Here is a 23,529-nt window from a genome sequence, read left to right on the forward strand (position 1 = left end):
AAAAAACTCAATATATTCAAGTACAAATGTGTGTGGTTCAATTAACAAAGATGGTAGATCCTGTTTCTTGTGAAGTCAATTCTTCATGGAATTAAAGGCAGGGTTAGTCACTTTCTCCAGAAACACTTATTAAGATTTCGGTTGAAATTGTCTTTAGGTCCTGAAAGAAATTAATAATTCATGTACTCTGAAAAAGGAAAGAAAATCCGTCATCTGTAGCAGTTGTAAGCCTGTAAAAGTGAACGAAAAGAAATACGGAAGCGCCTCTTCTATTCTTGTTCCACTAATAAAAGACCAAGGGCTGACCACGCCAGTACAGTTTTCAACTTTTTATCAGACATTATTCTCGATAAGAAGTACTTAAATCAAGAGTGTTGAGCGGCAGCGGTGAGAAAATTGTCTTCTCGTATCACAACAACGGTTTATATATCCGCGTTCTTGCTCGTCCTCTTCCGGTTTCCCCTTTTTGGAATGACGATTACGGAGTCCCACCGCCTGCTGGCATGGACAGTTCTTGCCTATCGCGCATGCGCAGAACATACGTGGTGGTTGGCCGTCGGCTGCCGTCTTTGCGTTGTGTTCTCATGCAACTTTTTGGCCAAGACAAAAGCCGTCGTGCGCCAACGCCACAGGTGGCCTTCGTCGCCACTAGTTCTCCACCGTCTGCTTGGTGTGTAAAGAAAATTACCATCCACACCTTTTTTTACTTGTTTTATTTTTTTATTTTTTAATCACTATTAATACCTACTAGTGTGTCTTGAAAGCCTAACCAATAGTCTTTCACATTTCTTTCCTTTCGGAAAGCAATTTCAAACCTGTGGCTACTCCAGAAAACAGGAATGTGTTGATGTTGAACTTGTCCAAACCTACAACTCCCTCATTATCTCGTCTCCCTCCTTCCTCCATGCTGCAGGCTGTGAGTGCTGCTCTCAAGCCGGAGTACGATGTGCTGGTCCCGCAGTGTCGACCTCTGTCACCAGGAGAAATTTTGGGCTGTACCTCCCCTCGCTTGGACCGCCATGTAGATGCTGTCATGTAAGATACTTTTTTTTCCTCCTGTCTGCCACATCACAGTTTCAGCCTATGGTCAAACCGGCGATTACTCATCCTCACCCCCTTCTCCTAGCAGCTACCATAACAATGTCTTCTATGGCCAGATCCATCCACCAGACACAGGGAACAATCAGTATGACATCACCACAATGTGCAAGGCTTCTAATACATTCAGCAGGAAACAGGCAGATGCAGATACAGGACAGAGGCTAAAAATACCTTCACACTGTGTTAAGCCAGAAAGGCAGACCACTTTTAAACAAACCACGACACATCCAAAAAAAAGGTCGCCAAAAATTCCCATGTTTGAAAGAAATGTTTTCAGAAGGAATGGAAGCCCGCTGTGGTGCGTTCATGGTGAGAATTTATCAAATGCGTCCCCATTTGTCTTTAAATCTGTTTCAGCTGTGCGGGTTTTCATTTCCCAATCATTTCCTACAAATGGAAGAAACAAAAGAAATCCAGGAGGAAGCTGCACGTGTCCTAAAATACTTCTGATTCTGCATTTTATGTACATCTATATAAAAGTGAGACTATCAAAGTGATGCGTATCCTGCCTGTTCTGCAGGGAGGAGAGCTCTCTGGCAAACTAACAGCGTCAGGCAAATAAACAACACCTCCGCAGCCACTTTCTGTCCATACAGTACATCTGGTGCGACTCTTCAGTACATACCGCCCTATGCTTTGTGGTGCACACAGAGTTGAAGTAATTCCCTGGGTATTATTATGTCTAGGTGCATCACCCCATATATCTGATCAGTGCATATCTAGCGTTAGTCCATGTGATTAAAACCTCCCAGAGCTCGGGATTAAAACGGCTAACAAGAACAAGATTTGCTGTATGGGTAAGCTTGGCAGTATGGGACTGAAACAAATGTGTGTGTGCATGTGTGTGTGTGTGTGTGTGTGTGTGCATGTGTGTGTTTTAGTGTGTGCATGTGAAAGTAGAAGAGTTAAGGTTGTTCTTCACCTTCTAATCCAATGTGCGTTCTCTTTGATGTGTATACGGTTCGGATGGTAGAGGGAATCGATTAGGCTGCCTGAGAGTTGGTACACTTCTTTAAATCTCTCACTCTCTCTTTTTCGCTTTCTCTCCTTCGAAAAAAGGCCCAGTCTCCCAAACCTAAATTTGGAAGAATGGGCCATTAACCCGAATGGAAGAAGTATTTTATTATGCTCTGACAGCTGCCTCCCAATCTTAATTTCTGAGTCCCCCCCCCCCATGTTTTAACAAGCTTTCTTTGACTTCAACAAATGTCAATTAAGGTTTTCAATCATGCGATTTTTGCCCACTTCTAATGCTAAAGCAGGACAGAGCGTGCTCCTTTTAGCAGTGTAGGCTTTTTTTCATAACCTTTTAAAGTAGAATAAATTCAAATGTAACATGTGACATGTTACATAAATTCAAAATGAGTCAGCGTTCCAATATGTTACTTTTAATTGCATCTTTCTTAAGCTTTGAGGTACTCGAGCGTTCTGGAGAATGGGTCTGTGAGTCTTTGAGGTTTGACTTGAGGCTTAAGAAAAGGCCTGGTGTGTCTCATTTCTACAATGAAGGGAAGTATTTTCTAAAAGCTTAGAAGTGCATGAAAAGAATCATAAGCTGTCAGTAGCCTCCACTTTGTCTCAGTCGTATAAGACCATTAGGAAGAATATGAATGTATAGAGACTTAGTTCCATAACGCATAGATGCACCGCTTCACCATAAAAGGAAGATAACTTTTATAAAGTATAATAGAATATGGATGGCAGGACTGTGATTACAGGGAAAGCACTCCAGGCTCTTAAAGCTACAGAGAGCTGAGGACCAGCTTGGCTGAAATGCAGCAGACTATTTGTTCTGAACATAATTATATGAAGGCCTTGGTTGTTGCTTAGCAAATCCAAGAGAAGCCGTGAAACAGAGGCTCCCTTTGGGTACATTTTGTGTTGTACATTCACTGCCATACATGACTCACACACACGCACACAGGTATAGGCAGACATATGTGTACTTTCACACGAACACACACATGCTTTTTTTTAAGTCTCAGCTAGACATATCTCCAGGTAGCCTATGTGGCAAATCACCCATGACCTGTTCCAAGCTGCCTCTACTGTAAAGCTGACTAATTAGAAGGCTTAATTGCCTGCCCTCTCTCAGTAGGCCTACTGAGACCATAGATTAACGAGTAGGAGGACTGACCTGAGCCCACCTAAAGTAACAGCAGGACTCTTTTAAGCCTAACCCTGAGAGAGGGGGTTTACTGTGCTTTCAGGCGCCTACAAGCCCCTCTGTACGTATGGTTTGGTGAATTCCCAAACCAGAGCCCGGTTTAATCGGGAGGGCTTGCATTTGTCTGTAAACAGCATGCTCCAGCTGTTGGGGTTACGTTCCCTGACAGCATAGGTTGGCAGACCCTCCGCCTCAGGCCCTCTGCCTGGTAACGCTGATGTTTTCTTTTAGAAGGCTGCAGAGATGAATGGATAGATTCATAGAGCAAGAGAAAAAGCTTTCAGAGGGCTTGCAGAAGAAACGCATACGATCGAAAAAACAATATTTGTTATGGTTGCTAGTTAATTCTGATTGTCTGGGGGTTTTCTGGAGAGGATTATTATATTTGTGCGTTCTAACATTGAATTGATTCGTCTTTCTTTGTAGTTATCTTGGAGATGGAAGATTTCATCTGGAATCAATCATGATCGCAAACCCTGATATCCCTGCCTACAGGTACTGTGGCTCCTTTTTTAATCCTTTTTTTTAATACTTTTGAGTCACTGTAATGAATAGCTGTGCTCATCAACATAATGTTTGTTATAATCCATTGACCTCAGTGCTGTTTACACAATTTGAGAGCAACAGGTAGTGGTATGGTGTTAGGACTGCAAAATATGGATATGGAAGTCTTACAAGAAAAGTGAGACATTTTACAAATATATATATATATATATATATATATATATATATATATATTTAACAACAACAGATCATTAAGATTAAGAATGATTATGCATAGGAGAGATATTTTTAAAGCTAATATAATTGGAATAAATTACTGTCAACATTAACCCCGTTATTGTTGTTTCTTGATGCTATTTGGTGAGGAGGCAGATCTGTTTTCATCTTGTTTATATGCAAAATCAAATATGTTGTTATGGACATACACACTGCCACACATATCGCGGGTCTCTCTCATAAACAAGATTCTATTCTAAGAGTACTCATTGCGCCAAAGAAAAGCAGATTAGTTGCTTAGAAATTCCTCGTATTTTTCCTTAGATACACCAACTCCCGTCATACTTGATGACTTTTCATGATTTGATTTTTTTCATCTTTTCTTGCACTTTCTTCCTCAAGACATTTACCTGAGTGATAGATTGTTATGTGTGAAACGCATTCACAGCTTTGTGTCTATTCCTCTTTTTGTATGTGCTGGTAGATATGACCCCTACAGCAAGGTGTTCAGCAGGGAGTACTATGACCACGAGGCCATGCGAGCCTTAAGGCTCAAGGCTATCGACAAGGCCCGATCAGCCCAGAGATGGGGCCTGATCATGGGCACGCTGGGCCGACAGGGCAGCCCAAAAGTCCTGGAGGTAAGAGTTTGAATCCTCATTTCAACAGTCTGCATGTCCTGAGGCCACTGTGCAATGGCTTGTAATATTCATCAATGTGAGCTTCTCTGACAAGTGCTTTAGTGACATGACAGACTGATAGAACAAGCACTGGGAGCTTGTTATTTCACATTTAGGATGATGCAACTCGTACTAACTTCTACCCTTGAATCTACTGTTGGCCTCAAGGTTGGCTGCATTGAAGTCACTGCTCGATATGTGAAATGATTTCCTTAAATCTAACATTAATGAGAGCTATTAAAGCATGACCAAATGTTTAAAAGTTGTAACCATACTGGTCAAAATCCAAGCTCTTTCTCTTTGAAAGCTTTTCTTATATCTTCTTTTACATCTCAAAAATTATTTAAAACATGGAGTAGAATTTTTCCTGAACACTATGTGCATGCTAGCTTATGTTCCAATAGGCACAAACAGATAAGTGGGAAACTCTTTGAAGTACAGTCTTGCAGGCATTAGCATACACACAAGTCTGTCCCAGTTATTAATCAATGGACCTAAAGGCCCTCTCTGGTCACTTCTAACCCACAGCTGCTGCTCCTCGGGCTGCTAACCCGCCACTGCTTGTTATATATCGGTCTAATTTTATGAAGCCCTTATCCCATTTGTAAATGTCAAAACTTAAAAGATTATGTAAAGCATTGAAGTAAAAATGTCAACCAGAAAGCGAAAAAGCGTCATTTTAATATTAGGATAGGATCAATGGAAAAAAGGGGGATTTGAATAAAGTGCCAACCAGCTTTCCCATATTGATTTGTGGAGATTACGATGTATTCTGTCAGATAACCTCTCAGGTATAGCTGACCTGATAACAGCGCTGTTGCAGAAATGTCTCATGATACTCCCAAGTTGATATCAGTTGAAATCAGCAGCACTCATACCTTTATCTCACTGCAGGAACATTGCTGGGTTTTTGTCACCTGGTTTGGCTGCCTGCTGTATCCCTGAATAACATCTTGGTCCAGGTTCCAGTTCCATTTTTTTTTAAAGGCAGAGTCAATCAGAAAGAAGAACTCCTTGAACTGGCCAGCATTTATGGATGTTAGACCAGGCACGGTGTCTGGGCATGTACCCAAGGGGCCCGGGAAAGTAAAGTGGGGCTGGCCCTTTGTGGTCCCACTCCCCTCTAAGGTGCTTTGGTAAATGGAAGGCAAAGCTCAGATCCTTGGTGAGCTGAACTCATACTAAGGAAGTTGGACCCCCTTCTATACACAGCACCAATTCTAAAGCCAATCGTCTGGCTGATGCCAAGCAGTTATTGGAAAGCTCATAATTCCCTTGCTTCGCACAACTGGGTTAAATGTTTCCCTATAGAAAATAAAGTATACATCTGGATGACTATTCTACAGAGAGCAAGGCACTCACTGTTGTTTGCTTAGCCAATTGTTGAATCTCAGATCCAGAAGAACCAAATCAAATCAATTCCTGTTCGTCAAACAATGGACCAGACCTTGCATTGCAAGGGAGATGTTCCATATTCACATATATTCCATGTACTTGAAGGTTGTTAATGTCCCCTTATAGAGTATATGCTCATCATCATCATTTTCTCGGCAGTGAGTAAAATGAGTGTTCAATGGGAGTTGGAGAATACTCTGCCTGAAATAATGTATTCCTTTCTTTGGGTTGGGTTTAAATTGCCACCTTAAGTGAAGGTTAAGTATCACTTGGCCTTGTTTGTAGGCAAGTGTTGTATAAGATCGACAGCTGGTTTAGTTTAAAAGTAATGTAGATGTCTGCTGGACATTAGTGAAGATCTTGATCAGAATAACTACCTTTTTCTAAAGGATTGAAGGAACCCTAAGTAAACCTCATTCATTTTATGCATTGGCATATATTGATCAAATGAAAAGATTCATTGGCCGTGATAAAGATAAAGCATAACCCATAATCTTGAAAGTATCCAGTTAAGTTGGTTCCCCATGCGCACCAGATGGTCCCCTTTGGAGGTGTTCTCTCCAGTGCCAACTGGAAGGAGGCCGAGAGGACATCCCAAGGGGACAACACACTCCGTCTGGCCAGGGGATGCCAGAAGAAGCTAGAGGTCAAAAGGGAAAGGAAAATCTCCCTGCTACCTTGCTTTAATTGCTGTAACCACCCTTGAGACTTGAGTAAGCCTCCTGGAAATTGATGAAATATGAGACCATAGAAGCTGGAAACTGCATTGAAAACTCTTCCTGCTTTCATTGTTAATGGTAGAGCTAAAACCTGTGGACAACCTTGAATTATAGGGTTGTACCTGTGTGGGTGTATGTCATAGGTTGTGATTTATTATGTGCATCACTTGATTAAGTGCAGTTTTATAACCGTTTTATAACCCTATGGAGAAGTGTGTTTGACGTGTGGAATGAAAGCATTTTCTTTGGCCCCTTACATTTTCTTCTTTCTCTTCCCAGCACCTAGAGTCAAGGTTACAGTCACACAGCAAGTCTTTTACTCGAGTTCTCCTGTCGGAAATTTTTCCCAGCAAGCTGGATCTGATGCCAGATGTGGACGCGTGAGTATTAAGATGTACTTATACATACATTGTTGCACTCTGAATTCAAGGACTCCTGAATTGAATGAATCAGAAATACTAAGCCGTGGTGGATAAATATAAGTGATAGAACTTTTGAAATATATTTTGCTTTGTTTGCCATTTTTTGCTACAGGATATGGTTGTAGAGCACAGATCAATGAGTCGTTTTTAGGTTCTTGGTGTATTTGGTCAAAGGGTAAATCTAGAAGTTATTATACAGTGAATGAAATGCTGCCTGGAGAGCCAAAATTCTCCCTCTCAAAGTAAGTTTTTTTTTTTTTAAGTTCATTTCTTAGTTTTGTCCACTTAATTCCATGGATTTCTGCCGCAATGAAGTTAAAATCACAGGTGTCTTCAACACGTCAACTCAACAGTTCTCCATTTTGGTCTTTTTTTCTTCATTGGCAAATTGTATTATCACAACCCTTTCTTGTTTTTTTATTTTTTTAAAAGCCTTATTGATGTGTTCACATCGTTTCCCTTAGAGCAACTGTGAGCAACAGCAAGAAATCAAATGAAAGTCTCAGTCATCAACATTTGAAATGTATTCTGTAAGCATCATTGCACATATAATTTCAGAGTCGGCATAATTTGCAAGTTCAGTGTCTAACAAGAAGTGGACAAACAGTAGCACAGAGTGTGAAGGCTCATAAACAAAATTGGTATTCATGCCTTGGTGGGACCATGGTTTTTGTGTTTGAAGCAAAAACAAATTGTCCGGTGTACTGAAGGCTTGATACGCTTCACTCAGATTTGACACACCAGACATAAAACATTTTACACACGAATGATCTATTCAAAGGCTTATTATTCATTCTGTAATGGCAAGAAGGACAGAGTAGAATAAGGGCTGTAAAAAAGATTTAACCTTGCCCATGTTCTTTTTAAACTTACGCTCTAGCTTCATATTCATGTAAATCCTCTTAACATGAGTGTAACAATATGTTGTGTTGCCTCAGCCCAAGGAAGCTGAACGAATGAATACCACATATAAACACTCCCCTCACAAATTGTGAAATTATCAGTGAAGTGTGACTTTATTGATGCACTCATGGAACTTGTCATTAATAGATTCCTGATAATTACAATGGGAGGGCGCAGTTTACTCTCTGTACTCATTACTTTCTCAAAATGAAAATGAGCCCAAGTTTCTTCAATTAAATATCGAGTGCTCAGGCTCCTCGTAGGTGCAGCTCCTCCGATGTGTCTGACCTCAAAGCAGAAGAACAGAGGTGCAGCTGGACAAGGGTTTAGTGAGACACTGATGTGCAGCAGCAGCACCAATCACACTCACAAAGGCACACACACACACACAAGCTACTCACAAACCCGCAGATTGGCCTCTCGCTGTGGAGTAATGAGAGGTGTGATGTGTGAGGGAGGAGTGGGTGAGAGAAGGACAGAAGGTCTGAGAGAGATTGAGAGGGAGTTTTGAGAGAGAGAGAGAGAGAGAGATGCAGAGGTAGAGAGTTGAGGGGGCTGTGTTTGGAAAGCGAGCGATCACGGTAAAAGCCGTTTTTTTTCCTGAGTTTTTTTGGCTCTCCTCTACGGACTGACGTATGAGTGCAACTCTGAAATTATGTAAGTCAGGCACGATTCAGCCAACCAAAACAAACCCTCATTACAGAACAAAAAAGCTTTTCAACAAGGTGAAAACAAATGTTTGAATACAAAATGAAGGGCCCATGGTGTACATAAACAATATTATCTTTTGTACACCCCATCCAGTTTATCAGTACACCTAGCTAATTAGCTCCCCATTCATAAATATATATTTAGTCCACTCTTGTTTATATAACTCAAGTTTTACAGCCCAATACAATAGAGTGGAACTTCATTTAATGACGACACATACTACATCCACAAAAATGACCATGACATTTAGTCAGAAACCGTTATGACTTTGTATTGTTGGAGGCTATGCCTGAGTATTTTGTGAGAATTATTCATTAAAACCCATACAAATCTTCCTGTGAGGAGTTTAAACTGGTTCTAAAACACTCAATGTCATACTGAGGCCGCTTTATGACCTTTTAAAAAAAATATAGCCTTAACTATTGCTATGTAGATATTTCTAATGCCCGTCACTGGAACACAGACCCAGGAGCCTACATTTCCTCCCGTCTAAGTCTAAAAGAAGCAGGAAGGGACTTTTCTTCAGAGAATGCTGCATGCATAAAAAAGGCAAGACCAGCAGAGAGATATAAAAAAAAAAAAAATTGATCAAGGAAATGATCAGTGACATCAAAGGCATACAAGTCCTCCTGAATTCCCCTGTTTTCCTCCTAGACATGTATTATACGATGTTTGTATTATCTATGAAATTCCATCTCTCAGGTGTTACGTTGTTGTCCCCACAGGTCATGGTTGACATTACTGTATTTGGCTTATAACATAATAATATGTCATAGGCTACTGCTACCAAGCCTTATCTTACAATTCTAAAGACACATCTATCAACATCTTAATCAGCATTACTATAACAGAACAACTATACATATTAACTGTAGGCTTTACTGGGTTTATGCACAGAGCTAATACATCATTTTAAAAAGTTTCTCAGTTGTTATTTTTCAGTTATATATAAATGACATTGTCACAAATAGATACGTCATCACTTTGTTATGGATCGCACACAGCTGTGTCTAAAAAATAAATACATAATCACAAGTCTTTCTATCCCTTTCTTCAGAAAACAAAGGCACAGGCCACCTGGATCAAAATCTTGACGACACCTGGCGTTCCCCTTTTAGTTCATGGGCCTGCAATAATTGACTCAAACAAAAGTTCCTCCTGGCTGTTTGAGGTTTTTCCTCTTTTTTTATTTATTTTTTAACTCTCCGCTTAGAGTAGTGTGTAAGAAGGCAGTCATCCTACATGAACTCCAACAGACTTTACAAACCACCATATGCTTTAAGCTTTGTTTAATCTGTGTTTAAAGCGGAATATAAGGAAAGAGAGAGCAGGAGATTGAGAGATAGACGGTGGGGTGGTGGAGGACACATTAGTGCTCAGCACCAGCCAACACAGCCCACTGTGCAGAACCCACCCTCGGGCTTTCTCTGTCATTAGACACACACATACTCGCTCATATAAAGAGAGAGACACCATTAGCATATGCTCTTAAGTGTGTAATTAGGCTGTCCCCAAGCAGGTTTTAAACCATTGTACTGATATCTGAACACCACACACACTTATCTCAACTAGAGCGTAAATGCCACCCAGTGCAGTGCAGGCTTTCATCTTCCTGTTTGAATTTTTAATTTTTGACTCAATTGAAATGAAAATGTTTGTTTTATTCAGTTGAGTGTGCCTTCAGAGATGAGCACTTCTCACGTTTTTTTTTTTTTTTTTTCCTGCTGCGTTGAAAGGTTAATTGTTCTTGCTTCTGGCGGGTCAAGATTGTGTGTGTAATTGAAGCGAAGCCTTGCAGGTGGAGGTCTCACCAACAGTGTCAGGGTGTAATGGGCCACAGCAGGAAATGCAGCAAAGCCATCGCTCGGACTAGAACATTGCCGAGCAGTGACGAAACTATGATCTCTTTATGTATCACTGCAAGCGTCCTTCTTCTCTAATCCTTGCCGGTGTCTTTGTGATGAAGGATTTTACTTTCTGCTAAGAAATCTGATCATTTGAGAGGGGAAGAGACCAGGTCTCTACCAAACCTGTACTCTTAAATTCTTCATTTCTGTTGAACTGTGTCTGTGTCTGTGAAGAAGTAATGCACCTCTTTTATTTCCTCTCTCTTTGTACCCCTGCACTGCATGATTTGAGTTATCCACTGCGCTGGCTAGATTGAAGGCCAGATATAAGATGGAAGTACAATACCTGGCAAGGCGCACCAGAGTTTTACTGAACTGCACAGTTCAGCCTGTCTCAGCGCTAATATTAGAAAAGTCCCTTCTGGTTCTATGTGCCAATCAGCTATCAGCTCCTAAGGGGGGCATCCCTTTTATGCTTATTGTCTCACTTTCCTCTCAGACGTTGCTTTTGGTATCGGCTCTGAGCATTTCATGTAGTTGTCTCTCTTTGCTTATTAAACACCCTCCTTTTTTTGTTCCACTCTTCTTCTTTTTTTTATCTCATTCTACAAATAGACACTCATACGTGTGGCAGACACGCAAACACATGCTGCTTGCTCACACAAATTCATACAGGCAGTACTCCCCATTTGTAATTACTTCTTTCTCACTGTGTATTTGGACCAAGGCGGTTTTGATACATGTGTTACGTTAACGGGCTCCAGTTATGAACAGCAGTTGATGGACTTAAAGGTCATTTTTTCAGTTTCCACAGTTCCATCTCTACTCAGCAAACGTAGGTCAGAGGAAGTTGGTGCTCGGTGCAAATATGTCTGACTCAGCTGGCTTTCAAATTAGAAGCATGAATAAGAATTCACTCTTTCTTTCTTTTTTTTTTTTGCAAAAAAGAGTGTTATTTGAAAATGAGAAAATGCCATGCTTTTGCCTAGAGGGGTTTGAATGTTTCTGTGACAGAAAGCAGAGTGGAGCGAGAGTCAACGGTGCAATCAATTTTGCAGTTAGAGAAAATGTGTGTAAGTTGAAAATTGAGGAAAAGACAGATGGGGATTTTGACGCAGAAGGCATCAAAGTATTCAATCGATTACACCAGAACTTTTTTTTTCCTTTATGTGTGTCACATGCATGCCTCCAGATGCTTAAATCTAAAAACAGATGTAGTCTTATTGACATTTACTTAATTCTAACATTATCTCTGGGGCTTTTTTTTATGTGCACTGCAGCTCAGTTCATATTTGTCAATACTTCTGATAGAGCTCCATCATTAGCATTAGGGACAGGGGAGGGTCCGCTCCCTCGGTGCAGATGCGGCCGTGGATAGCATTGATCTGTAAAAGCTAACCCCCGTAGCCCCGGCAGCTCCTCTGCGTCTCCATTCTCCCATTGTTCATTTTTCCCCCTCCAGCTGTTTACATCCACTCCCTCCGCTTCGCTCTTTCATGCATTTTCCAGAGTAAACACTTTTTCTCCCTGCCAATCTTCCTCCCCTCTTCTTCTTCTTCTTCTGTTCTCTCTTCTCCTCTTGCTCATGCCTCTTCAGCCCCTCTTTCCCCTGTTTTTTTTTTTTTTTTTACTTCACTTCCCCTCTCTTTCTCAGTATCGCTGTATATCTGTGTCCTTCCCTCTCTTTCTTCTCACCCACCCTTTCCCGATGCATTTCTCGCATACACAGCCCCCCCAAACCTCACCCCCACCCCCCTCTCCACCACCCTGTCTGCCAGCTATGTAGGCTACCTCCGTTGAGACCGGGCTGGTGCAGGGTTTTTTTTTATTTTTTTTAATTCACACTCACCTAACCTCTCCCTCTTTTTTCTCACTGCATTTCTTCTCTATTCACCTCTTCTCGCTTCTTTCCCCCTGTTTTTCTATTTATGCCTCCTGTAACAAGTCTACACTGCCCCCCCCCCCCCTTCTGACCCTCCTCCCTCTCTTTCCCACCTCCTTTCACTTGCTCACTATGCATTCAGACTGTGTCGCTGTAGCCGTCTTTAGAGCTGTTGCAAATCAGGACAGATCTCACCAGCAGATGCTGGTGATCAGGAGGAGGGAGGTTCCTCCCTGCAAAAAAACCCCAGTTGCATCACGTATCCAACTGCAGATGTGCCCCGCCTGCCTAATAGGATCTCGATCTGTAGCCCTCTCTGACCGGCTCTGTTTTTGCACGCCTATTTGCTCTCACTTATGGATGAACGTTTGAGGACGAATTTGCACCTCCTCTCTCCTACAGGTGGGTCCAGATCGCTTGTCCACGCCTCTCTATCGACTGGGGCACAGCCTTCTCCAAGCCCCTGCTGTCCCCGTATGAGGTACTTATCATCTCACAGCTGTCACTAACTTATCAGGGTAGACTCGTGCATTGCCCTCACACACAGACACACCTGCAGACCTGCGATTGAAAGAAAGTCTGTGTGATTTTGTTTCTGACTTATCAAGGCCTGCTTGTCCCCCTGTCTTTCAATCTCTCCCTCCATCCATTGCACACAAACACACACAAAGCAGCATCAACAGAAGACGAGCCCCCCCTACTGGCTAGTAGAACACACACACACACACACACACACACACACACACACACACACACACACACACACACACACACACACACACACACACACACACACACACACACACACCCCTCCCCTCCCTCTTCTGCAGCTGTCTTGTTTTTCTAAAAAAAAAAAAAAAAAGAGAAGAGATAGATTGAACACCAACCCATAAAGATCCATTTCAAAGCAAGTGTTTGTTTTCTGCTGCAGCTGCTGAAGCCCCTCTGTGACGTTTTTGGCTGTTCAGGCTTATTATGTGTCTCCGCTGGTTAACACCTGATGACGACATTTAATTGAGTCCACGATTGTCTACAAAGATTTGCTACTGATTTGAATCCCTGTGAAATGGCTGCGAGGGGAATTGCTGTCATGAATATTGACTCTTGATTTGAAATGGTTCGCTGTTTTCCTCCGACTACATATCTTTATGCCCCTCTTACATTGCAGAAAGAGGCCATTGAGAATAATAATAGCATCCACCTTGGCAGAGAAAGTGATGGTTATGTGGTACTGTTTCTGGCAGAGGTCTATAAGTTCAAATTCACAGCTATTTGGAAACGGTGTTTGTGCATTAGAGATAATATGCAGCCACACTTACGTCCATGCAGTATGTGTGTGGTTGAGATGAGTCTTAATTCACTCTCATCTCATACCTATGAGCGCTATACATCTCAGTGTGTCTTGCTTTTTCACTGTGGCATTTACACTGAAGATGAAAAAGGGCCAAAGGGAGGGTGGAGCCAGCAAGGAGAAGGGTGGATGGTGTGTGTTGGGGGGGGAGGCATTTATTTTCAGTGCGTCTCATGTTATATTTATAGTCAATAAGACACACTTGGCTCTCCTGTCAGAGCAGGGATTAGCAGGGGAAGCTAGCTTCAACAGAGAGAGAGAGAGAGAGAGAGGAGCAGAGCGTGGGGTAAAAGCTAAAGAAATGAGAGGAGGGCGGAGGCTAGGAGGAAATGAAGAGAAATCTGGCAGAAGGGACGATGGGGAGGAAAAAACAAAAAACACTATAAAAGATTTATCTCATTTTAAGGAAATTAAGTAAACCCATATACTATTTTTTCTGTATCTGGATACAGAGGGGAGAAGACATGTTAATATTTCAAAATACCTCGAGGCACATACTTAGCTATTTTATACAAAAAAAATTGTCGCGCATTTTGGTTACTCTTAAAACATGCGGGTGGGGGGTGTAAGCGACATGCTGTATCTTTATCTTTACTGCTCTTGTTTTTATCCTTAAGATTATTTTTCCTTTAATATGAAGAAATGTTAAATAGAATTTTTCCTTCCCTGTTTTTTTGTTTATGTTTTTTGTAATGATTCAGCCTGTGTGTTTCTACAACTATCACTATAAAATACAGGTGCTACACACAAGCTGTGTAACAGTGACAAATCATGTCCCCAGAGAAGACATTTCATCACTTACTAACTGTGCTGTTCATGTTTGCTTTGATCTCATCTCAAGTGGGTCTAAAGATTTTTGCTTTTGTTAGTTTTTATATTCAAGTGTGTCGTCGTCGTATTTTTCACACATGATCTAAAATATCCCATATTGTAATAACTGAGCTTAGCTTTTAGAGTATAAATCATTTGAAAGATGGAGGAGCAAACTGACAAAATGTTTTGTTCTGCTCTCTTGTTTATTCATCTGTTCAATCATTGAGCTGCTCTTTCTGTCATTCAGAATCAATATTCACACACACTTCTCCTCCATATGGAGCAGTCTGCACTTATGTCACAGCACTGCCATACGAGTGCTGTTGCTCTCCTGCAACAGCTGTTGTGTCGTGCTGTGCAGCTGCATAGGGATAACATGACAACTCTGCCTCTTATCCAACATTAATATTATGACACCTGTCTTATCTGTTGTTGTCTTCTCATCATGCTGCGGCTTCCTGCTGCTTGTTTACCCCAAAACATTCCAAATACGAGATAGAAACAGCAGAATCATGCACTGTAGCGCCTCATACAAGTAGGCTGGTGTTACACTTTCAGGTTAGTGAGATGAATTATTTGTGATATCGCTGTCTCTCAGGCAGCTGTAGCTTTGCAGGAGGTTGGCTGGAAGGAAGTCTACCCCATGGACTTCTACTCCAATCAGAGCCTTGGGCCGTGGACCCCCAACCACCCTGACCACCAGCCTGCACGGACCACTCGCAGACAGAACCAGGTGAGCCGGGGCAGGAGATAAAAGAGCCAATGAGGGAGGGAAAAAGAGAGGAGGGGGAGAGAAATCTCACAGAGTGAACCCTCTGAGTGTTCAGCATGTGTTTTATGACTTTTATCAGGATGTCACCACACTGACACCAAGTGGCACGATGAAAACAAGACGTGTATTCAGACACCTCTTTAAGGCGTGGCTGTGACCTTGACCTTGATGTGCATCATATAATTCTTATTTATTCAAACCATTAAAAAAGACCCCTAGACGTGCAGTTAATTGATGTGTGAGAAAACACTCCTCAGAATGCATAATGCCCCACATTACCACTAATCTGTCTGAGGGTAGGTACTGTCACTATTCCAACTGTTAATGCTATCCAACCGCCCGCCTGCAGAAACGAGGCTCGGAGCCAGCCCTTCCTCCTAACCAGTGTGGGCAGGACCAGTGCACCCCCTGTGGCTGTAAAGGGGAATGACACGGAAGGAGCGGCGCTGCGTGGGCGTGGCTCGTCTCGTGCCTGCCGGTGCCTCTGTAATGGCTGGAGGGGGGTCAGACCAGAGGAGGAGGAGAGCGGGTATGTGTCCAGACAGTCTATCAACAGAGCAGAAGCCAAAGCCAGAGGAAGCCGTGAGCCGCTCCTCAAATGGATTACCAGCCATAAATAATCCCTCGTCTTACAGCACAGCCGATCAAACCAAATTCATTGCTCTTATTCACGTTCTCCCTGCATGGGCTCTGAGCTCCAAAAAAAAATGCATGCAGCTGAGAGAATAGCCAGCTCTTTTATGAGCTCATTCTTCAAAAAAAACTTCCCCATGAAGGAGACACTTCCTCTCGCTCTGTGAAAAGGAGTTCTTCCTGCACAGGAGAAGCGGCCGGGCCTTTCTGTAATGGAGACACGCTTTATGTTATTGTTAGGGAGAGAAAGTGTGGGATGACCTTGCGCACATTGTATGGAATTTAAATATGTGTAGATGTGGGAGGCTTTGGTCCAACTTATCCTTGTATAGAGCTCTGACACATTTGAAATGTAGTTGATTAAAAAAGTTTTATGAAACACTTCTACATTATCTAACTTTTTATAAGATAATTATTCAGATTTTTGGATGATGATGATGTAATGCATTATGACAAAAAGCTTACTCTGTCTTTTTATGTTCTGAAACAATAAATCAAACGCAGAAATCTTTTTTCATGAAATGATTTTAATGCTGGGAGGGGTATGAATCCTCGATGTGTGCAGCGCCAGTCACGACTGCTCGCCATCCTCATTATTTATTGATGGTGGAGCCTGTCAATAAATAAAGAAATATATGTGAACACTATTGCTGCTTCGCCTGCCACTGAAGAATATGATTGACAACAGCGCAGCATGGCCTCGGCCAATCCAGAGAACCTGTGACCCTCCCCCAGGTTGCAGCACATTCTCTCAGGTGAGTATCATCTTGTGTGAGTTTTCTTGTTTCTCTTCAACTACCAGGCAGATCCTTCCTCTAGTTTCGCATCTCCTTGGCAACAGAGGCCAGTGTGATTCTGCACGTCCCGCCAGTTGTCCATGTGTCTCGGGATGTTTCTCACGTGTCAAAGTAGTGGCTGTCATTCTGAAGAGCTCAGTGTTCACTACAATAAAGTGTGTGATTTAGGTAGTCAGGAATAAATTATTGGACAGCTGAGCTCCCCCACAGCTGATAATTGATTTAGTTTTTGGTGCACACTGTCAGGGAGGAGGGAGTAATAAGATTCATAAATCATTTTCCCTTCTCATTTTAAGTGTGCAGTGTTTAACCTCATTTTCAGATATGCACACATACCTTACAATGACTATCAGATTTCAACAATCTGATTTTGATCTCATGATCTAGAATATGGTAATGTAGTCAAATAGGGCCCCTTATTACATGACAAATAAGTGGAGGGGAAAATATTTTCAAACTCCACCACCTTCACTCACCCTACACATCAACATATATCAGCGTACACTAAACACACAGTCAGTCACATTAAGTTATTTTTTTAATCCACCTCTAACATTGGCTGCATAAAGTACAGAATAGCAGTGCAGTGTGTGACATCAAACTGAAGTCTTGCTGGGACCCCCTTATAAATCCCCCACCCCAGGGTCCTGTGGGAATCACTGCTTTAAGAAATGAACTGAATGTACTTCATAATCAAAACCAACAGTAACCTTAAAGTGCCTTTAATGTGTGAAATGTTATTTTAAATGACACTTATTCTCTTTAATAATGTTTCCATTTCTTTGTATTGTACAATAACAAAAAGTAATCTTCCATATAAGGCTGAAAATAATGTCATTATACACATTTATCACCACATATTGCTACATGTATTCATTGAAACACTAACTACAGACACATACATATACTTTTAAAAGAGGACATAAATAATTGACAAATAAGGCATATAAAACAATCCTTAAATTGAATGTAAGTCAAAATGGGAGTCAAACAATGCCACATTTGAAAGCCTCTCAGAGATCTAATTTTTTTATTTTAAAGAGGATGTAAGATTAAACCAGTGTCATAGCTCTTTTATTGTATGTTTTTAAATTGCATGGTCGTGTACTTGCGCAGTGTAATAATATGACCCAGACTTAATGACAAAATGCAGAGTATTTGTCTTTGGTAAATGATCAACAGTTGATATATGTAGACATAAATCCAAATGATCAGGAACTGGGGGAAAACAATATTTATAGTGAAAATGTGGATGCAGACAATTTTTAAAGTTAAAACAATATATTTAATATACCTGATCTACTGTTAGATAGTCCGACTGCATCGTTTGATAACATTTTCAATCAGAAAGTGTTATTAGCCCTATAAATATTAATATTAATGTTAACTAGCCAACACAAATATTAGCGAGGGATTTGAGTTCCTTGACTTGTGCAGCTCGAGTCATAACTCTATTTAAATTGTGGTGACGGTGGAGTCTGTAAGATACATAATTAACTCTACATACCCATGAGAAATGGCTCCGTGACCCTCAAGGTTTCACTAACTAATGACGATATAGTTGCTGAAATGTCTAGAATTAGGTTCTCTACGTTCAGATATAATATTTTAACGGCTTTTGAGACTCCCATTCTGACCCTGACCTCAGAGGAAAATGTCTGCTGTGTGATTAATAGAAACTGATTAAACTGTCTACCTGTGGAAAGCAAAATGTACGTACACTTCTGAATAGATGGATGAAGCTACATTAATGACCTCGTATGGGGAATAGATTAGGCTCATCAAAGAGAACAAACAAGGGAGCACGAGAGCAAAATGAATGTGGTTCTGATTCACAGATATTTTATTTTATTTTATAGAAATACACCCTGAATAGCTGCAAAATGTATCACCTCGTGTCATGATCTGTGGACAGCAGATTGAACTTGATTAACACTAATAAACCGAAAAACACTGACTCATAAATAGACAATCCACTCAAAACAAACATACGCACACTGAATCATCATTGAGAAGACATTCAGAAATGTTTCTGTTTGTTCTACTTCTCTTTACATTTTAGTTAAGTCACTTGACATTTGCATTCATTCCAATAAAACCATATTGAAATCATTTATATGTAATAATGTCAACCTCACTCACTCAGGCTTTTTCTCTCAGATTTATTCCCAGTTTAGCAAACTGCCAAGTGACCACTAGGTGGCACTGTTTGCATAGTTAACTGTAATCCCTGAAAAGCCTTCAAATCCAACGTTTCACTTAAAAGGGCAGAGCGGCCTGTGAGTGACGGATGAGTGAAAGTAGCCGGTGTACTCCTGTTTCTGTGGGTGTAATTCTATACAGATTTGATAAGAATTTGATTCCATGTTCCTTTAACCTTCTTGACATCATGTCTGCACCCTTTCTAGTGTCAATCATACAGTAATACTTCCTCTGACATCAGCACCAAGAGGGAAAGCTGCCCACAGAGAATTGGTGTCATATTTATTATGGGTTTCTCTTGAAACTGCAGACGTGTGCCTGTGCTTAACAAAACAGGTGCTCGTGTCACAGTGATATGGGTATACACTAACTGCTATTCTACAGGTCATCTGGTTGCTATAACACCTAGCCACAGCCCTCTTATGACTTTAAGGCCATCAGTAATGCACCCTTAAAAAGCACAGAGCATCGGAGTTGACGGACAAATGCATTTCAGGAACTATGAACTGCTTTTCCTGTGTTCATGTTTTTTTCTGTCGCTTTGTCTGCTACCAGGTAAAAAAAAAAACATGCAGCAGCAGATGTGATGCATTTAGTTGTTTACTTCTTTGACCAGGGAAAGGCTGAGTCACAGCAGCCTCTCACAGCCGCCTTCTCACTTTAACTGTCACTGTCTGCATATCAGGCCACTTCAGCATTTACCTTTCACTCAGCAAATGCATTGTCCCAAGCTTTTGTAAGAGTTTATAGCCTTCATTTGCTTCTATCATAATTATTTTTATACTAGCACTTAAGGCATGGGTGGAAAAGAGACGGAAGTGTTTTTGTTTTTTAAATATCTTCCATGACTCATGGCACTGCAACAAAAATAAACAGAAGAGGAGGAGATGCTTGAAAGTTTGTTTTTGAACATGTTTTGTCCATCAGTGTGTATTTGAGGCAGAGTGGCTCTTGTGCCACATGTGAGTGACTTTGTGCGAAAATGAGGGAGCGGCTGTAGAGAACATGTATAAAAGACAAACCTGAGTCAGTAGAACTCTACTTCTCGCTGTGTTTTTTATGCTGTTCCCTTGGATTGAATCAAAAATTATTGATTTTGCTTAACTCATCTGTATTTATATCCGTCAAGGATAATGTAGGTTGTTAAGACACTGTTTAGGAGGCAGTGTGAAGATGAAAAAATCAATGCTAAGCTGCAGAGGAATGCTGTTTGAAATATTTCTTTGTGTGCCATGGCAACAATAACGGGTGTCATGACAATGTGACAATGCAGGTGTAATTTCAATTGTGGACAAAAGACCTCAGGAGAGGAGCTTCATGATGTCTGTTTACAAGGTGTAAGTGCATGATTTAGACATTTCAGCGTGAACATTTCACCAGAGGCATGCACACTGATGGAAGAAAATTAGGCTTTTAAACGCATGAATAAGGCAACAGGTCCCTTAAGGAGGTAAAACAAAAAAAAAAAAACAGCCTGTTGTATTCAGGTTCTCACTAGTCTAATTCTAAAAGTGTTTCATTGATTCAGATGGATTAGCAAAATCCTATCACAGTGGGAATTAGCAGCATTGTGTTTAACAAGCCCTTGATCTGCATCTCTGTGGAAATTTGAACAATAAACGATTATGTCTAGAAGCAGCTGACTCTGTGTGTGTGGGAGAGAAGAAGCCTGGGCGGCCAAACAAGGATGTGAAGGGAGGTTGCGAGAAGGTTGGATGAGAGTCTTTAGTGGAAAAGAAAAAAATAAGTGGTGTAAAGAGATGACTAATTCTGCGTGGGAGGTCAGCCTGTCCCTGATCATCCGGCCAACAGCCACCCCAGCACAGGGCTGCTGTCACAAAGTCACCTTCCTCCTCTACCCACTCGCTCCTGACGGAGGTTGTCAGTGTTCACAGCTAATGCTGGGATTTTCTTCTTCTTTTTTTTATTAATATATTCAAGTTTTTATTTATTTATTTATTTATTTATAGCATTTCTTTGCAATAAAACACACATACAGGAGCGACATGAACACCCAGCAATATCAAACAAAATGGCAGAAAGAAAGGCAAGGGGCGCATATCTAGATGTCCCAATAGGAGTGCAGCGCTGCCAGTAGACAGCAAAAATAATTTCAAAAAAAGACTGCCCGTCTTTTACAAAAGGTCCTGAGTGAAAAACATACAAACCAAAGCCAAAAACGAACACATATGGGTGGGAATCAGTCGGAATCATCAGTCAGTCTGCCAAATAAGGCAGAGTTAACACAAAATATTGACAAAACCTAGCAGCAAAGATCATATATATTTATGATTTTAAAACGCAAAAGAAGAGGCTTAGCTGTGACGATGAATGGGATTAAGGAGTTTGCTTTACTTAAAGATTTTCACGTCCTTTGATTTAATATGAGGGCATTTCAAAATGTTTACCCTCAGCTTTAAAATATCTTGTTTGAATATGTATGTCTTCATCTATTGCCTTTATTTCACCCTAAACAGAACATGAAGCCACTTTAAAATAAAAAGCATCATGCTTAAGTAGTGGATCAGGTCTTGAATATATAAGAACATGCATACTGCAATGTGCTAATGAATACATTGATAAAGTATGTATTAAGTCCAATCGTCAATTTAAAATAATGAAAAACTGTGCAGCTGTAAGGAGTGAAGTTAGGGAAAGCAGGAAGGAAATATGAGTCACTGGGGTGTGATCAACTCGTTCAGCTCTACAGATACCACATGTCACTCCATTAGCATGCTATTTAGTGCCGCTGTGTAAGCAAATATTGTGACATGTTTGTGAATATTTATGTTAATGTGCTTTAACATCATTCATGTATTTTCTGTCTTTGCCAGAAGTCATTCATGTGCTCATGGTGCTTTCCCCTTAAAAATACTACTACTGTAACGTTGATTAATTAATGATTTTATGACAATACAACGCTTTTGAAGTTAACCAGAAAGATAACGTAGAAGACAGTGGTAAGCATTCAGGTGACAAGGAACTAATTGGTCCTGGTTTGTACTGGTTATTCAACATATTGTAGTGGTTTCTCAGGAAACGTCTCAATCCCATGGTTGTAAATTTTTTTTTTTTACATATTCTCATTGCTTTTTTTTAAGCTTGATAGCTATTAAAAGTTCTTCACACCTTATTTTTTAAAGGTACTAGATGAAGCATCAACCAAAAAAAAAATCATTTTAAAAGTGTATGAATCATTCACTTATATTAAGTCAATTCTTAGCATTAAGTGAACCATAATTGCATTATTATTGAAAAACATGTCTTCTTAATGATCAAAAATAGAAATGGTTAATCAAAGATATTATTTTTAAAAGTATTTCTTAAATGTATTGAAAGTCATTAAATAAGCTCCATGAGTATAGCCTGTGTATAGAACACAGTTAAACTCTCTTGCTGTATACAACTGGTACTTAAATACATACAGAGTCAAAGGATTTTATTGGATGTATGCAAATGCCAAAAATAAATAAGTATGACCCATCTGGGGGTAACAGGTTTATATTATCCTGTAGCAACTCTGTATGAGAACAAATCAGTACCTTTTAGTGCCAGATTGTTCATCTTTTGTACAAGAATAATGAACTAGCTGACCCATTTTAACTTCTGACCAGCTAACATGATGTGGTTCAAATACCACAGCCATCTCTTGAATACACTTTTCAGCCTCCTCATCGTTACGCATTTTTGTTACTATAAATCAAACGCTTAAAAGTATTTGTTTTTTTATTCATATTTTTATTCTTATCTTGTTATTGTTGTTATCACTTGTTATTGTGAAATAATACTCAGTATTATCCTCAATCAGTGTTCCCCTCCTGTCATCTGTTTCCTAAATGAAATCAAAACTTTGACAAGTCACTCATAGATCTTGTTACAAGGTTGTTAAACACACGCAATGTCATGATCTGAGTCTTGTTATAGAAGCCTGGCCAGTATTGTTCCTGAGCTTTAGACATCGAAGCCCCGCCAAGTTCAATGTCATTGTTCTGTGACTGACCTTCAGCTTTTACTTCATTGTAAAAAAGCATCACCAATTACAACTTCTGACCAAAAATTAAGATATAAAAAACATATTTGCTTGTGTAATTCTTTTATTAAAATTAGATTGTTCATTACAGGGGCATTATTTGAACACTTGGAAAAAAAGAAAGAAGAAGAAAAAGGAGAAAATTCCAAAAGTTTTAAGAAAATAACTTTCTGCTTCAACCAAGGCTAAGGAGTAAATACCCGGATTCACAACAAGTTCAGGATGTTCCCTAAGCTCTTGTCCTGGCAGGAGTGGATCCGTTTTTTTATCAGTACTGGACAGGTAGCCTCTGCTTCACACCTCCCTTCTGATCCAACTTCAAAACCTTAGACTTTCATCAGAATGTCAAAGAGTCTCCACTCCTCTAAGGCATGGGTTAGCTGT

At 40.5% G+C, this 23,529-nt stretch overlaps 1 protein-coding gene across 1 annotated transcript in view; it reads left to right on the forward strand.

Annotated features, from left to right (window-relative positions):
* The window catches only part of dph1 (diphthamide biosynthesis 1), a 58,395-nt gene extending 41,768 nt beyond the window's left edge, over positions 1–16,627 (forward strand). The window contains exons 6-12 of the mRNA XM_020653687.3: positions 914–1,035; positions 3,695–3,763; positions 4,473–4,629; positions 7,062–7,162; positions 12,950–13,028; positions 15,310–15,444; positions 15,833–16,627. Coding sequence (XP_020509343.2) covers positions 914–1,035; positions 3,695–3,763; positions 4,473–4,629; positions 7,062–7,162; positions 12,950–13,028; positions 15,310–15,444; positions 15,833–15,913 — 744 coding nt within the window. The 3' untranslated portion in view covers positions 15,914–16,627. The remainder of the gene's footprint in view (positions 1–913; positions 1,036–3,694; positions 3,764–4,472; positions 4,630–7,061; positions 7,163–12,949; positions 13,029–15,309; positions 15,445–15,832) is intronic.
* The last annotated feature ends 6,902 nt before the right edge of the window (positions 16,628–23,529 follow it).

This window comes from Labrus bergylta, chromosome 11 (genome assembly GCF_963930695.1).
Source record: "Labrus bergylta chromosome 11, fLabBer1.1, whole genome shotgun sequence".
In the NCBI taxonomy this organism is placed as follows: domain Eukaryota; kingdom Metazoa; phylum Chordata; class Actinopteri; order Labriformes; family Labridae; genus Labrus; species Labrus bergylta.